At 38.3% G+C, this 12,440-nt stretch overlaps 1 protein-coding gene across 2 annotated transcripts; it reads left to right on the top strand.

The window, feature by feature from the left end:
* Window positions 1-418: 418 nt before the first annotated feature.
* Znf24 (zinc finger protein 24) lies at window positions 419-11,801 on the top strand. 2 transcript variants are annotated; one of them, XM_047526322.1, is made up of 4 exons: window positions 419-509; window positions 2,929-3,349; window positions 3,613-3,760; window positions 6,317-11,801. In XM_047526322.1, the coding sequence occupies exons 2-4, from the start codon at window positions 2,930-2,932 to the stop codon at window positions 6,853-6,855; spliced, it is 1,107 nt and encodes a 368-aa protein (XP_047382278.1). In that variant the 5' UTR covers window positions 419-509; window position 2,929; the 3' UTR covers window positions 6,856-11,801. The 2 variants fall into 2 exon arrangements, with proteins under 2 accessions (XP_047382278.1, XP_047382277.1); XM_047526321.1 differs by lacking the exon at window positions 419-509 and having other exon boundaries at window positions 2,825-3,349.
* Window positions 11,802-12,440: the final 639 nt, after the last annotated feature.

Raw genomic sequence — 12,440 nt, 5'->3', positions numbered from 1 at the left:
GTTATTTGTGCCTCACTTAGCCCTGAAATTGGCATAATAAGAGTTCTACATCATAGAATTTTTGAGAAAAAAAAAATCTGCACAGTACAAGTAAAGCACAGGGACGGGGTCTGGCATCACGTAAGCTTTCATAAATACTGACTTTTATTCTTTCAGAGGATTACTGTGAGGATCACACGACATAATGCATGAAAGGGTTTGTGAAACCGTAAAGACTTTCTCAACGGCAGCATTCCCCCTTTTCCCTTTTTAAAAACGGAACAGAACACGCGGGGCCATTCGAGCAGAGGCGCCAGGCCAAGCGCAGCCTCAATGCGGTCATTGTCGTCAGGCCGCCCCTCCCCCGCCCAGAGCGCATCCCCATGGCAACGCGGGGCTTTGCCTCTCTCCGCCTCCTCAGGCCTGCAGACCGGAAGCAGTCCGCGCCGGGGGCTTCTGGGAAACGGCTTGTAAGCAGCGTTTCTGCGTCTGCCTTGGACTGCGAAGCTGCTGCGGTTCCTGAGCTAGAGGTTTGCGCGAGTTGAGGGAAGGGTGTGAAGAGGAGGGGGACGCTGGGCTAAGGTCTGCGGACCTATTAGCAGGAACCTGCGAGGAAGCTGGCGGGGACCTTTCTCGGCTTCCCAAGAGGCGCGGAGAAAAGGCCCCGGTCTCCGCGCCCAGCAGCTGAGGGGCGGGAAGGGGTCGGCGGGAGACCCGCTGGAGCCTTAGGCATCCACCGAGAGTTCTGCATCGCTTCTGTCCTCCAAAACCCTCGTCTCCCCCTCCCCCCCCTTGCCGGTTTTGTTCTATTTCGAGGCCTTGGCGTCTCGCAGAGGGTTCTGGGAGTTATCTCGGGCGGAGGCGGGGACTGGGCGAGCTTGCGCGGGGCCTGCCGGGACTGGTAGTTCCGCCTACCGCGGGCGGAAATGCCGTGGCTTAGGCGCTGTGGTGGCAGGTTGGCCTCTAGTCATCAGTGGTCGCCGCGGTGAGTGGTAGTGGGAGGGGCTGGAGGACGTCAGGACAGAGGTGGGATACGCAGCGCGTCTCTGCTGGACTGAGGCGAGAGCGCTTGGGATCAGTCACGCGTCCAAACACTGGGGACTCTCAAGGCCCGCCCCCCAGTTATTCCCCCTTGCCCCACGAGCTGAGTGTTATGTACCTTAAAAGGAAAATAAATTTCTATTATATGGAAATGTTTGAGCCATTGATAAGGTCGAGTCCTGGGATAGGAACGAGTAAATCTGTTGGGTAGACTGCAAGACCACCACGTCCAGAGTATTTAAACCCTTACGTATTGCCAGTCCTATAAAGCATTTTCTGATTCTTATTCTTCGTCTTGATCAGTTACAAAAAGTTTTGTGTGTGTGTGTGTGTGCGTGTGCGTGTGCGCGCGTGTGTGTTTTAAGTTAGTTACAGCTTTTACATTGTGGACCTTGAATGTGGTAACTCTGTACCTCATTCTCAGTACGTGGCCTGGGCATGACTGTGCAAATACTAAGTAAAGGATCAGAAAGTAGCACAAAGACTCCCTGAAGTTAGAAGCTGGGAAAACTGTCATCCAGTGTAAGACTGTGGACTACTGCAAGAAGTTAAAGTGGTTCTGAGGGTGCCTTTGTTGTTTTGTTTTTGTTATTATTTTTTGGTACTGGGAATTGAACCCAGGGGCCCTTGACCACTGAACCACAATTCCCAGCCGTTTTTTATGTTTTTCTTTAGAAGCAGGGTCTCACTGAGTTGCTTTAGGACCATGCTAAGTTGTTGAGACTGGCTTTGAACTCTCAAGACTCTGGCTTCAGCCTCCTGAGATGCTGGGATTACAGGCTTACGGTGCCACCATACTGTCTGCTTGAGAATGCCTTTTCTTAATAGAATTTGCTGTGATTAATTCCCATCATTATTAACTTAAATGTATTTATGGTGTGGTGGATGACCAAATAATATTTGCATGTTATGCCAAGTAGTATTTTTTCCAATTTATGTGATGTTACTGAGCAAGTAAACATTTTTTTCACCCTGTATTTTAAGTCCAAGGAGTTCTTAAATGTCTTTTAAAGTAGATAATAAAAAACAGTTAAGGCCATGGATGTAACTCATCTCAGTGGTCAAACCCATGTGAGAGCATCTGGTCTATGGCATCACAAAAAAATAAAATTAAAAAAGCAGTTACTTTTGAGTTGACCCGAGTAAGTCGGGAACACCAGCCCTGATTTGCAAATAATGTGTTCCAACCTCAAGCACATTTAGAAAACCCTGAGGTAGGCCTGTTCTTACTTGGATTCTTTTGATAGTTGAAATAGGGTTGGTCAACTTTGTAGATCATAGTCTGGCAAGGTTTTTAGGTAAAGAACCAGATAATAAAAATTAAGGTTTTTAGGTCATATAGTCTCTATTTAAACTACTTAATTCTGTGTAGCATGAACGATGAACAAATAAAACAGTTCATATGGATACAGACATTTTAAATTTACGTTTTCACATCATGCAATATTTTTTTCAACCATTAAAAAATTTCAGACTTTTTTGTGTGTTACATGAAAACAGGCATCAAGCTAGATTTGGCCATATGCTGTAGTTTGTTAACTCTGGCTTTTATTGTTGTTGTTGATGGAGCTTTATTTTATTTATTTATATGTAGTGCTGAGAATCGAACCCAGTGCCATGGGCTCTGCCCAGTGCCCAGTGCCCAGTTGCCATGCTAGGCAAGCGCTCTACCACTGAACCACGACCCCAGGCCTGGTGTAGGCTTTTGATTGGAATTCTTAATCCAGTAAAAGAACAAATGTTTTTTCTTTTTCAGTATAAATCTAAATTCTTAGTATTTTGGTCACATGTTTTCTTTCCTGTGCCACAGGAGTACCTGTGAAGAAAACCGGACATTTTTTTTTTTTTTTTTTTTTTGAGGATTTTTATCCTGCCTTTATTGTCTTTTCTTGAAATATTACAAATCAGGATGTCTGCACAGTCAGTGGAAGAAGATTCAATACTTATCATCCCAACTCCAGATGAAGAAGAAAAAATTCTCAGAGTGAAATTGGAAGAGGATCCTGATGTTGAAGAGGGATCAAGTATCACCTGGAACCATCTCCCTGACCCAGAGGTTTTCCGGCAGCGATTCAGGCAGTTTGGATACCAGGATTCACCAGGGCCCCGTGAAGCAGTGAGCCAGCTTAGAGAACTTTGCCGTCTATGGCTCAGGCCAGAGACGCACACAAAAGAACAAATCTTGGAACTAGTGGTGCTGGAGCAGTTTGTTGCCATCCTACCCAAAGAGCTACAGACTTGGGTTCGAGAGCATCATCCAGAGAATGGAGAAGAGGCAGTGACAGTGCTAGAGGATTTGGAGAGTGAACTAGATGACCCTGGACAGCCGGTGAGCCTGCTTTGCATCACTTTTCCTGGGGTCAAAAGCACTGACATAGCAGTAGGCAAACTGCTGAGTTAATTTCACTCAACTGAGTTAGAATTATGTTTATGCCCTCTTCCTTATTCCTTTACCACTCTCCATTGTCTGTATCTCTTGGCCACCTGGGCCTCTGCAGTAGATATTTTGTATGGTTTCTCTTAGGAGTGTTTAGTAACAAAATTCTTTTTCAACTGAACCAGATCAACTGATCCAGAATCAAACTTTTCCAGGTTTCTCTCCGTCGTCGGAAACGGGAAGTACTAGTAGAGGAGATAGTATCTCAAGAAGAAGCTCAGGGATTGCCGAGTTCTGAGCTTGATGCTGTGGAGAACCAGCTCAAGTGGGCTTCCTGGGAGCTCCATTCCTTAAGGCACTGTGGTAAGGACCAAAACTTCATGTGGCTTTTTTCCAGAACTGTTTGCTTGTTCTTATGGTGGGGAAACTGTTAACCTGATTCCTTGGATAGACGTACTGTAAGATCCTTGATTTGGGGGACTAGGGATGTAACTCAGTGATAAAGCGCTTGTCTAGCAAGCACGAGGCCTTGGGTTTGAGTCCAGCACTACCCACCTCCTGGGAAAAAAAAAAATCTTGCTTCTTTTCATAACATTTGATTGCTAACCTCAAATCTCCCATGCCCTCCCTGGGACATCTTAGTCTTTTCTTTCCTTGCAGCCTCTTTTCTGAAGACCTGCCATATCACACTAGCATTTGTCTTACTCTAAACCAGCACCCACATAGGGTGGTCATTCAATTTTATACTAAATATAAAATTAGGACCCCAAAATTAGGTCCTTTAATTTTACATTTAGTATTGCTTATTTGTCATCTCTGTTTTCCATTTGCTCTTAGTCTCCTAATTCTATTATAATAAGTTTATTTCTTGCCTCTTCTTATCTTTTTGTTTGTTATATATCACTGAGGTTTTCTAAATTTTTAGCTACTTTTTTTCTCAATATGCTACCTAGAGTCAGTTTTTAAAAGCTTTTTGAAAACATTTTTCTTTTTTGTAGATGGACACAATACCTTCATTTTATTTATTTATTTATATGTGGTGCTAAGGATCAAACCCAGTGCCTCCCACTTACTAGGCAAGTGCTCTACCACTGAGCCACAATCCCAGCCCTTAAAGCTTTTTTGTAAAAATGATTTTCAGGGTAAATTCTTTTTTTAAGTATGCAAAAATAGACTTTCTAGCTATAATAATGTTCTGAATGCAGGAAAATTAAATTAAAATTCCATATTTGTAATAATTCACTTTAGATCATTTGTTCTCTCTATATTGGCAATTAATGCCATTACATACTTGTCTACTTTGATACACCCAGTGTTTTTTTTAAAATGGCTGAATTTCATGTTATATTTGAGTTTAAATGAAATTTTGTTTGAAACTGCTTAGAGAATCATTTCTTGATATAGTTGGTGATAATTCTGGTATACCACAGAATGAGGTCTGAGCAGGTTGTCTTCCTTTGCAAAGGGACAGTGCTAGCAAATCAAGTCTGCTGAAAATCTGCAATTGTAAGTTTTTCATGGGACGTTCTTCTGAGCAAGAATGTTTGAGAATCACAGTCCTTTATTTTTGGAGGTATCATTTTCTTGAGTAGAGAAGTTCTCCCTTTTCTAAAATTTAGAATCATTTCTTACCTGTTTTTAATAGCCTCGTTTCAGCACTCTAGTCTCTTTCACATTTTGGACATTGATTTCTTTCTGTGTCCCATTGTCCCCACTTTATATTTCTCTGTTCTTCAAGTCTCCATGCCTCAGTTAATCAGCCTTCCATAATCCTTCAAAGGCAGAGTCTCTGTCTTTTCTCCTGACTTTATATCTTTATTGATCATAATACTGTTGACCACTTTTTTGAGTACTAATACTTACCCTATATGAACAGTGGTTTTTTTTGTTGTTATTGTTTGTTTTTGAGACTTGAAGTTTCAATAAATAAGATTTACTCTTACTTCTGACTATAGATTGGTGATGGTACCTCCTGTTGGTAATTGAGGCTTTGCTTCACTGGGCATCTCTCACTGAAGCTTAGAAATAACAGTTTTTCTAAGTACCATTGCAGATACCAAATAGGGCAGGTTTCTTTTATAGGAAACCTCTTATTGGTTAAAGGTATATTGAATTTTTAAATACTTTATCTTCAGTTAACACAGGATACTCTCAGCCCTTCTTCAGACCCTTCTTATCAGAACTTGTCTTCTGCTTTTAGTCTAATCTTGGCTATGACCTGCCTTGTCTTGCTCATTTTCAGAAATAACTACTTTATGACAGATTTTTTATTGTTTACACCTTTGTGTTTTGATTTAATTTTTCTTCTCAAAAGAGCATTATGATTCCCTAATGACCATTTTTTTCCCAATAAAATTTCTTCTAGACCTAGCCATATCACTTTGACTATCTCCCAAATCATCTTAGAATCTACCATTTTTGTTCTCTTGATTACTGTTTAATTTAAATTGTGGGAAGCCATCCTTAGCCAGCAGAATCAGATGATTCCCTGTCTACTTCCCCTAAGAGAATTGCTCCCATAACTCCACCCAATCCTGTCCATCACAGAAGCTTTTCCTGGTCCAGGCTCCCTTTACCTGTGTGTCTTATTTATATATACACACAGGTAAACATACATTTATAAAGAGAGTTGTGCTACTTTATATTGTTAGTGGCCAGAGCTGGTATGACCAGATCCATCATACTCCCTGTCATTTAAAAAGAATATTGGCTCTTGTGTGCTTATTGAGTAGGTCAATATAACCTTTTATCTCATCATGTTATGCTGTTACTTAGTCATTTTTTTTTTTTTTTTTTTTTTGAGAAGAAGCAACCTTAACACTGATTATCGGAATGCTGTTTATAGATATGCACAAACTATTCTTATTCATTTAAACTCCCCAAATAGTCAGTGATGTTTGCATTTTCTTTTTATTTCAGATGATGATGCTCGGACTGAAAATGGAGCACTAGCTCCAAAACAGGAAATTCCTTCGGCAGTAGAATCTCATGAAGTTCCTGGTACTCTCAATATAGGTGTTCCTCAAATTTTTAAATATGGAGAATCCTGTTTTCCAAAGGGCAGGTTTGAAAGAAAGAGAAATCCCTCCCGGAAGAAACAGCATATATGTGATGAATGTGGAAAACACTTCAGTCAAGGTTCAGCCCTTATTCTTCATCAAAGAATCCACAGTGGGGAGAAACCTTATGGATGTGTTGAGTGTGGGAAGGCATTCAGCAGAAGTTCCATCCTTGTACAACACCAGAGAGTTCATACTGGAGAAAAACCTTACAAATGTCTCGAATGTGGGAAAGCCTTTAGCCAGAATTCTGGGCTTATTAATCATCAGAGAATCCATACTGGGGAGAAACCTTATGAATGTGTTCAGTGTGGGAAATCCTATAGTCAAAGCTCAAATCTTTTTAGACATCAGAGAAGACACAATGCAGAAAAACTTCTGAATGTTGTGAAAGTTTAAGAAGTCACACACAAAAAAATCAGCACTCAGGTCTTTTTCTTCAGAAATGAAGATAGAAAAACATGAAGTGATAATAGAATAGTTTTTTTCCCTATTGACTGTCAGAAAATCCACTGGGAAATATAAAAAAGTCTTCACTCACCATTATTATTTTATCTTGAAAAAAATGGTGTTATACCTGCCGAGAAACTGAAATTTTAAACTTAATTCAGGTGTTAATGCCTAATTTTTCCATGTGATGTTTATATTCTCTATTTTTTCCAAATAATGAGCTACCTGATTGTTTTTCCCTATCTTTTGAGTTTCATTTCTAGACAAATATGTTATTTCTGTGTTGATCATTGAAATGTTCTTTGTAAGGATACATTCCCTTCTACTTTAAAGGGTAACATAGGAACTATTAAGTCTGAAAACCATCTTAAACAATTTAAAAATGGTCTTTTTAAAATATACCTTTCTGTTTCCTTTTACCCAATTAGAATATACATTTGAGAAAATAGAAGATAAAGAATGACTGAAAGCATCAAAGTAAAAGGAGCCTTAAGATCTCAGATAAGTGATTGTGATAAAATTTCAAAAAAGTGAATGGGATGTCTAGATTGGGGAAGATATACAAATACTTTGATCTCTGCATTGAAATGTATGAATTTAAGTATAGTCCCTCTCCCACAAGGAACTGAAAAACTGGTCATTCTATTTTAATTTGGGGCCTGTTACTAATGAAAATAATTATTTTCCCATTTATTATTTAAAAGTAGTTTAAACAATAATTGTAAGTTTGAAGGTAGAAATTTTAACACTAAGAATGGTAATGTTGAAAGGCAAATGTAAACAAGTTAATGGTCTGTTTTGGCTTTTGGGAAAAGAAACTCAAAGATCTAATTCGTCATTCTTTTTGCCTTCATCTTTGTTAAGGACAGAAGATTACCTAACAGGCATCAAGTATCAGGTTTGCTATTTTTATTCCTTTGGTACAAAAGGGTTGAACACCAGGCTAAAACAGCCATGCATTTATTATTAAAACATTTTCTACCGACAAGGCACTGTGCTAGGTACTGTAATTCTACCATAAATAGGTAGGTATTTCTTCCACTGTAAATCATAGGGGATTTGATATAAAGCTGTTTCATGTAGTTACCCTCTTTCCCCTGTCAGCATTCCCAGGAAGGTCACCTCTGAGATTCCCAGAGCCATAGTTCTCTTACCAGGGTGTTGTATTTGGAAGGGGAGGAGGACTCAGCTCAAAGAGCTAGCTGGCTCTCCAGCATTCTTCAGAGGTGAGTCCAGGATACATTCTTATTACAGTTTGGAGATTTATGAATCTTTTTTAAAAAGAACTAATTGATCTCTAGTAGTGTTGAGGTTGTACCTACATGTTAAGTTAAATGAACTGTTCTTTAAAAATAAACAACTAGGCTATTAACAACTAGTTTATTAACTATCAGAATTGATTGAACTATTTTTTTTTAATTTTCAGTCTTAACACATTTTTTAAAGATGTATTAAAGTAATACATTGTAGTAGTAGGATTATATACTCCTTGACTGAGAATTCCAAGTACTGTGTTTCTACTGCTTAATGGAAAACTCTGAAAGTTAAAATATTGAATGAGAAAAGGCTTTTTGTAATGGGCATAATTCTATGGAAAGTGATCCGTGCAAATCCAAATATTTCATAGTTCCAGAGATTTGGGTTGTATCTGGTGCTTGTATCAAATTTTAAAATGGAAGATGAGGTTTGCATGAGCCTGATAAAAAGCATAGGAATAAATACAAGGCCAGCTGGTGGAGAAGTGAGGCAGAATGGAGCTTGTTTATAGATTTTCTGATAACAATTATAAGAAATGTGCTTTATAGATTAAGATTTATTGAAGTATAAATATGTAGTAATGATATAATGTATTTTAAGTTATACAAGAAAATGTAGGGACTTTTGTTGGGGTCTTTTTCTCCTTGTGACTGAGAGGAAACAAGTCAATGTCCAATAAAGCTATAAACTCCTCTACTCTAAGATAAAATGATCTTGAGTTGATTGATTTATTTATTTATAACTGGCTTCTTTCCAAGTAGGTTTTAGGTGGCATATTTGGAAGACTGCGGGGATGACAGGATTCTGGTATCAGAGTAGGTAAGAAGGGAGTGATCTCTCAGAAGTTGAAATTTTGTGCTTTTTAAGATCTTATATTTGAGGAAGCTTCCCTTTGGTCGATTTGTGATAAATGCCAAAGATATTTGGTGATGTGAAAGCGCAGAAAAAGTAGCATTAGATTCAGCAAATATGTTTTTGTTTTGCCAGCTCTGATGCCTGTGCGTAGTTCAGATAGGATTCTAAGGCAAGGCTTGTGGGGAAAGTGACTAGATAAGAAAAACAGAAAACCAACCAGATGGTGGTGGTACACAGGGAGAAGTAGTGATGGGATGTGTGCTCACCATCTTTGGTTAGGCTTAACTAGACAAATTTATTTAAAATAGCTCTGTAGTGATTTTATGATTTCATTCAGACATTTCACTTATGCTCATATAGAAAATCATAGTAAATTGGTTGCCAAGCAGTGACCTAACCAGAACATCTGTTTGGTTAGCAAATGAGCCGTTATGTTAGGAGCATACAGACTGCTGACAACCTTCCCAGTAGCCTATGAGTGTTTGCTAGTTGCTGTTAAATTTTGTAGTTTTCTTGGAGGTTATGCTCTTTTAACATTCACAGCAGTTGATATTTGATCATTTAGCAGTGTCTTATATTTGTGTAAGCTGAAGGGAGGGTTAACACATATTGAAATAATCTGCATGCTAAGCACTGGATTAGACATTACCTATCTCACCTAGATTTGTAGACTAGGTAAATAAGATTCAGAGATACATGATTTACATGTTTCCTGTTAGAGCTAAAACTCAAATCTAGTTCTGTGGACTCCCAAGTACAAGTATTTTTCCCTATGTCATGAGCGATGGCTGTTAAATCTTGGTTGGTAAATCTTACATTTTTGTTTTTTGGTTAATTAGTATGAAAGCTATTAAGATGCTCATTGATTTATTTTTTTTAATTTGAATTTTTTTATAGTACAGAAATGTGAAGTTAAAAAGGACATATGCTTTCACAGCTTTACTCAGAAGTGATGGGAGTTTGGTTTGTTGTTCTTCCAGATTTAGGCATATACATATTTAAGCAAAAGTATGTTATTTGATGACACTTGGAGGTTGCTGTGTATTTGATGACACTTGGAGGTTGCTGTGTATAGGCACCTATTAAAGTGCTTTACCATGGATTAACTCTAACCCTCAGCAACCATATGAGATTGGTACATATTCCCATTTTATGAATGCTGCACTAAGACTTGTCCCCCTCCCCCTACATTGAAGTAGACATTTTTCATAGCTTCATACTGTTGCATGAATATAACCAACCCCACATTGATGAATTATTAGTTTTTTTTTTTTTTTAATAACAGGTATAGTTAGCGTCCTGTATATATATTTTGCTACCCATGTGGGTATTTCTGTAATACAGATAGCTAGAAGTATATTTATTGGATCAGGGAGCGCACATTTAACAGTTTTGAGAAATACAATCAAAAAGATTATATGAATTTACAACTCCATTCAGTAGTAAGAATGACTGCCTATACTCCTACCAATGCTGTGTCTTGGAATTTTTTTGCCTAATAGGCAAAATGTGTGGTTTTTGGTTTGTTTCTTTCTTTTCTTTGGTTATTAACAAGGAGGAAATCTTTAACATTCTTTTCATATGTTTACTGGGCATTTTCTTTTCCTATTGTGAATTGCTTTTGCCCATTTTTCTTTTAATTATGAAAGTATGAATGACTACCTTCTCATTATACAAAACTTAAAAGATACATGAATATAAGAGCAAAGAGACTATTTTTTTCCAGGGCTTCCAGTCACATTCCACTTTCCATAGTTTAGTATACATCCTTCTAATACCCTTTCTATAAATTTCAATAGGGCTGTACATAAATACTATTTTTACCTAGGATCATACATCTGAAATGCTTTTTTTTAAATCTCAAGAACAGGACACTGAGGTCTTTAAATTTCTTTAATAGTTAAATGGAATTAAAACTATGAAAACACCATTATTTAACTATCCCCCCCACTTTTTTTCTTTTGCTATTACATTGCCAAAGTAAACATCTCATTCAGATCTTTGTGCACGAAATATTTACTTAGGTTGGAGTCCTATAAGATGGATAGTTGGGTTGAAAGGTTTGATGTCTGGTGGTAGACCCACCTAAGCCTTCCAAAAGGCCTTCATGAAAGCTTCTATATTTTCACCAACTGTATGGAAAGTGCTCCTTTCCCCACATAGCCTTACCTATACTTTATCGATAGTCTTTAAATGTTGGGCAAAAGAGAAAAAAAAAGTGCCCTTTATTTTGCATTTCCCTGATAAATAGTGAAGTTGGGGTTATTTTTGTGCTTATTGGTCATCTATAGTTTTACCATGGATTGTTCATTTCTTTTACCTGCTTTTGTATTGAGTTGTGTGCATTTGTTTTTGTTTGTTCATTTTTTTTCCCATCTTCTGATAACAACCCTTATTTATTGTGATGAACCCATTCCATGTGGCTTGGTGAGCACATGGCCTGGCCTCCTTAGTCCCACAGCTCCCTAGCCACAGCTATTAAAAAATGGGCATGTAACTTAAGCCAGGCTAAGGAGACCCCTCAACAGAACTTCTGCTAAAACTACTGGAAGAAGGCTTTAAAGAGATCCTAGGAATCAAGGACCTGCAAGCCTGAATTTGTACTACGTGGAGAAAGCCTGTCTGAGGAGAAACTTGGAGGCCAACTGAAATGGAAAGAGAACCAAGTTCTGATGTAATTTTTCTGGAGGCCCTAGATCCAGCTGTGCCTAAAGCCTGCCCTACCTCCGGACTTTAAAGTTTTGTGAGCCAATAAAGTCCCTTTCTTGTTTAAGATAATTGGATTTGGTTTGTGTCCTGATAAATACAGAGTATTTGTATTTTCTCATTGGTTTGTAGAAGACCTTTGTAATTTAAAATTCTAGACTTACACTTCACACTATATAAATTAATAAAATTAGCATGGCCTTCCATTATTTGACCTCTGTCAACCTCTGCCATTTGTCATTCCACTCTCCCTGTACCACATGCCATACACATATACTTTACTTTTCAACAGTAACTGAACATTGGTGTTGAAAATTCCTGAATCAACAGTGTTTCACACAACCACTTAGGCAGTTCTCTTCCCATCCTTCCTCCAGAATCCTTGAGATGCAGATGGTATTACACTGTTGGGCCTCTGTTGCACCTACCTTCTAACACTACTCTTGGAACATTCCCCATGACTTGACACCCCTCCCCTGCAGCATGGTACTTTGGGGTCGTTGATTTGTAATCAGACCTGTGGTTTTGTAGCTGCTCAAGACCAAGACCTGAGACACACATACACACAGTTATAATATTTATTATATTAATACATTTATAATAATACATTTATAACAATATATAATATAAATACATTCGGTTTAATACTGGTTTAAAAAAAGTGGGGAGTGGTCTTTAGAGAACATCCATATAAATGTATAGAGAATAAAATGTTA

Source organism: Sciurus carolinensis, chromosome 15, assembly GCF_902686445.1.
Source record: "Sciurus carolinensis chromosome 15, mSciCar1.2, whole genome shotgun sequence".
Classification (NCBI taxonomy): Eukaryota; Metazoa; Chordata; class Mammalia; order Rodentia; family Sciuridae; genus Sciurus; species Sciurus carolinensis.
Note: the sequence above shows the minus strand (reverse complement) of the source record. Positions and strands in the feature narration are given on the sequence as shown.

Bases quoted from the DNA above. Each gene is read 5' to 3' on its own strand.
- Znf24 (XM_047526322.1), top strand. From the start codon at position 2,930: ATGTCTGCACAGTCAGTGGAAGAAGATTCAATACTTATCATCCCAACT. The intron at 3,350-3,612 runs GTGAGCCTGCTT...AAACTTTTCCAG, and splicing joins TAGATGACCCTGGACAGCCG to GTTTCTCTCCGTCGTCGGAA. The intron at 3,761-6,316 runs GTAAGGACCAAA...TTTTTATTTCAG, and splicing joins CCATTCCTTAAGGCACTGTG to ATGATGATGCTCGGACTGAA.